Source organism: Neopelma chrysocephalum, unplaced genomic scaffold (assembly GCF_003984885.1).
Source record: "Neopelma chrysocephalum unplaced genomic scaffold, ASM398488v2 Primary Assembly neopelma1_148, whole genome shotgun sequence".
Taxonomy (NCBI): domain Eukaryota; kingdom Metazoa; phylum Chordata; class Aves; order Passeriformes; family Pipridae; genus Neopelma; species Neopelma chrysocephalum.
This window is the reverse complement of record NW_020897810.1, coordinates 170228-174612: the sequence shown is the minus strand read 5'-3', so window position 1 is coordinate 174612 and position 4385 is coordinate 170228. Positions and strand designations below refer to the sequence as shown.

At 51.8% G+C, this 4385-nt stretch overlaps 1 protein-coding gene across 1 annotated transcript in view; it reads left to right on the top strand.

The window, feature by feature from the left end:
- Positions 1–582: 582 nt before the first annotated feature.
- Positions 583–4385, top strand: part of LOC113976176 — a 4341-nt gene continuing 538 nt past the window's right edge. The window contains exons 1-6 of the mRNA XM_027701117.1: positions 583–833; positions 1163–1419; positions 2560–2645; positions 3272–3393; positions 3769–3871; positions 4076–4382. Of these exons, the coding sequence (XP_027556918.1) occupies positions 614–833; positions 1163–1419; positions 2560–2645; positions 3272–3393; positions 3769–3871; positions 4076–4382 (1095 nt within the window). The 5' untranslated portion in view covers positions 583–613. The remainder of the gene's footprint in view (positions 834–1162; positions 1420–2559; positions 2646–3271; positions 3394–3768; positions 3872–4075; positions 4383–4385) is intronic.

The window sequence follows — 4385 nt, the reverse complement described above, 5'->3', positions numbered from 1 at the left end:
GAGCACCCTCCTGGACAATACTCACCTCCTGAGCACCCTCCTGGACAACACTCACCCCCTGAGCACCTCCTGGACAACCCCTGTCTCCTGAGCACCCTCCCAGACAAAACCCATCTTCTGAGCACCCTCCTGGACAACATCCTCCTCCTGAGCACCTCCTGGACAATCCCTGTCTCCTGAGCACCCTCCTGGAAAACACCCACCTCCTGAGCACCCTCTCAGAGACCACTCCCCCCCGAGCACCCTCCTGGACAACACCCACCTCCTGAACGCCCTCCTCATCCACCCAGGGAAGTGAGGAGTCCCCATGGCCCTGGAGCATTGTCTGCAGTTCCTTTGCCCTCCTCAGAAAGCAGGAAACCCCCATCAAAAGTCCCCACAGAGGGACAAAGGGGGTTTGTGCCAGGGTGGTGTCACCTCTGGGAGGGGGTGTTGTACCACAGAACTGATCCTGATCCTTGGAGACCCTGGAGCTGCCTCTGCCCCCACCCCAGCACTGCTTTTTGGGCAAGGAAGTGAAAATAGAGGCCTTGGCATCTCCTCCCCTGGGCTCTCCCCACTGTCCTGGCTCCCGCTTCCGAACAGTGGGAGCTGTCCAAGGTGCCATCGCTGGATGGAACCATTCCCAGCTCTTCCCTCTGACCAGTCCTCACCCTTTGTCCTTTCCCTTCTGCTGCAGGGGATCCGAGTGCCCACCCTTGGCTCCTTCGATGTGGTCCACACAGAGATCCCCGTGGGGGACAGGACTGTGACTCTCCAGAGGCCAGTGTTCTACCTGGCCAGGAACCTCGGGGGAGTCTCCAATCTCATGGACAACAACGTTGACCTGACTGGTGAGCCAGGGAGTGACTCCCTGCTGGCTGCAGGATTTTATTTAACAGTAAACATGAGGCAGAGAAAGAAAAATAGAAAGAAAAAAGAAAAAGGAGGGGGGTAAGAATGAATGGGACAGAGAGAGATTATGTAGAAAATATATCACTACTCCAGGGCATCCTGTGGTCCTCTTGGGATGGAGGGGGGGATCACACTCCTTCTTTAACAGCAAAGGGAGCAGGTCTGACCCCAGGGCCTCTCTGGGTGATGGGTGCAATGAACAGCCCTTGGGAAGCACCTGTGGCTGTGTCCTGTGGGAGTTCCTCCCCCCTCTCCGGTGCTTTTCCAGGGGATAAACCGCTGGAGCCTCTGAAACACGCCGAGGTGGCCGCGGAGGCCTCTGTGTCCCGCAGGAAAGCAGAGAGCTGCATCCTGGGCACCACCTCCCTCCTGTACCACTGCCTGGCCAAGGGCGTGAGCGCTGCCTTCGTGCTCAGGGACGTGGGTGTGCTCCTCATCGAGGGCAGGAGGGCACACATGAGGTTCTACCCTGACTTCCTGGAGAAGATGATTGGGAAGAAGATCCAGGACAGGGCTACCCTCAAGGTGAGCCTTTTGTTTCCCCCCCTGCTTGGGTAGATCCTCAGCACTGCTGCTGGAGGGACCCCCTGGACCTGGCCAGGGGCTCTGACCATGGAGAGCTCCTGCTGCCCTGAGCTTCTCCAGTCCTGAGTGCCTGTGCTGGTTTGGAATTGGCTGCTCATCAAGAGCCCAAGACCACAGCAAAAGGGCTTCCCCCTCTTTTTATGAACGCAGAGGAAGGAAAAAAACCCTAAAAGACCAAAATAACAGAACCAAAGCTGTATATATATATAAAATAAATATATATAAAAAATAATATATAGTTTAATAATATAATAATATAAATAATATAACAATATTTAATAATAATTACAATAGTTATAATAATTATAATAATTATAATATACATATAATTATATAATATATAGAATTATATATATTATATATAATTCTATATAATTCTATAGAATTCTATATAATTCTATAAAATTATATATAATATATAATATCTCTATATAATATCTCTCTCTATATAATATATAATATCTATAATATCTATATTTATATATAATTATATGATATATAATGTATAATATATAATACTTATAATCATAATATTTAATATTTAATAATAATGTAATAATATTTAATAATATAATATAAATTATTATATATATATAAATATATATATTTCTCTTATATACAGTTACAAAAACTATGTACATATAAGAAAGAGAACTCCAACACCCCCCAAAAAATAAAAAAAAAGAAACAGAAGAACAGATCCATGGCCAATGAAGAACTAGCAAAACAAAATCTTAATTCTTTCCTTAAGAAAGCAAAGTCCACACCACCAGATCTCTCCTCTCCAGTCAGGAAGAAGCAACAGCCTCTCAAAAACTCACAGGCCTACACTCCCACACGAGAAACCCATCTGCAGAGAGGTTGCCTTGCTTTCTCCAACTCCTCTGGAAGAGATCTGCTTTCCAACTTCCTTCCCCCTTCTATTTATATTTCTGCTTACAGAAAGAATAGAATGGAATATTGGGATATGGGTACTTCCTTAGTTTCCACCTGGTTGCCAGGAAAAGGCCTAAATCAAACCACTGCAGTGCCCTGGCCACGCTGAGGATACCCTGGCATCTCCACGTTTCTCTGCTGCAGGTTCTCCAGCAGCTGGACCTGGTGGTGTCCCGGGAGGTGCCCGTTGCTTCCCTGGCGTTCTCGAGCCGCGTCCTCGTCTTTCCCGAGTGAGTGTGGAATTCTGGCAGCTTCAGGCTCTGCCTGAGACAACCAGCAGCAGGACAAGAGGGCACAGCCTGGAGCTGCCCCAGGGCAGGTTTGGGTTGGCCATGGGGAAGAAGTTGTTCCCAGAGAGAGGGATCAGCCCTTGGAATGGGCTGCCCAGGGAGGGGGTGGAGTCCCCGTCCCTGGAGGTGTTTAAGCAGAGCCTGGATGTGGCATCAGTGCCATGGTGGGGGTGACAAGGTGGGGTTGGGTCACAGGTTGGACTTGATGATCCCAAAGTTCTTTTCCAACCTGGCTGACTCTGTGATCCTGTGGCTCAGCTGCAGTTTGGGGGCAGTTTGTCCTCACGAGCAGGGCAGTGCTGCCCTGGGGACACAGAGCTGCCCCTCTCACGTGTGTCTGACCAGTTATCACTCCTGTGAGCAGACCTGAGGGGGCACAGAAAGGCTTTTAGGTGACACTTGCTTTCCCATCATGGCCAAGAATCCTTTCCTGGGTGCTCCCATTTCCCAGGACAGTCCATAGGGATGGGGCACAGCTGACCTGGGAGAGCAGCCAGTGCCAAACTCTCCTGTGACAGGTGCTGGTGGTGCCGTGGCTCATTCTTGTGCCTCCTCTTTGCCTCCAGGTTTGAACCAGCGGGTCTGCCCCTGTCACTGCTCAGGGATCTCAGGACCTGGAGACACGGCCCTGGTGGGGACAGAGGGAGGCAAACAGAGACTTTGCCACCTGTCGGGCGAGGCACGGAAGGTAAAGCAGCTCCCACCTCGTTTCCATAGCCAGGTTTCTGGGATCTGATGGGAGAATCCCCGGGGATGATTGTCACAAGGATCTGCCTTGTGCCAAAGCCTGGTGCCAGCTCAGCACAGCCTCTTCTCCTCAGGGTGGCTCTGCAGGAGCTGAGCTCTGGGGAGGGAGGTGCCCGAGAGGCACATCCCTGGGTGCAGCAGGAGGGTGGGCATCCAATAGCTCTGGGAAGTTCCCTCTGCTTTTGAGAGAGGCTCTGTCGCCTCAGGGGCATCACCCAGCTCCCCTGAGTGCAGTGCTGGCACTGGGGAGGGTGCCAGGCCTTGGAGACATCACAGCCATGCCCTTCTGACAAAGGTCTCTCCTTCCTGGTTCCAGGGAGGTTTCCTGGCCTGGCTGTGCCCGCTGGCTCCACCACTAAGGCAGACAAGCAGCCCTGGCACGAGGGGGAGATGGAGATGAAGGACAGCTCTGGGGTCAGGTGAGACTGGAGGCTCAGGGCTGCAGCCAGAGCCCCTTCCCAGCACCAACCCCCTGAGGGACCTGCTGGAGCCCCCATGGCACAGCCTGGCTCCTCTCCAACCCCATGGGGACAGCCGTGTGCCAGCCCAGGGTCCCAGCTCAGAGGGGTTCCTGTGGGCAGGATGAGGCCCCAGACCCCTCCCAGCCTGTTGTGTCCTTCCAGGAAGCTGCCAGAGATCCCAGGGGCTGCTGCTGCTGGAAAAAAGCAATCTGGGACTGACCAAGCCAAGGGCAAACCTGCCCCCAAGGGCCAAGGGTCAAAGCAGAGCCACGGAGAGGCAACAACCACTCAGAGGGGCAGGGCAGGAGGAGAAGGAGAAGCAAAAGATCCTCTCAGAAAAGAAGGAGAAAAGAAAGTTCGCCTTGGAATAGGAGCATCAAAAGATTCCCTTGGAAGAGAAGGAGAAAAGAAAATTCATCTTGGAAGAGGAACATCAAAAGATTCCCTTGGAAAAGAAGGAGAAAAGAAAGTT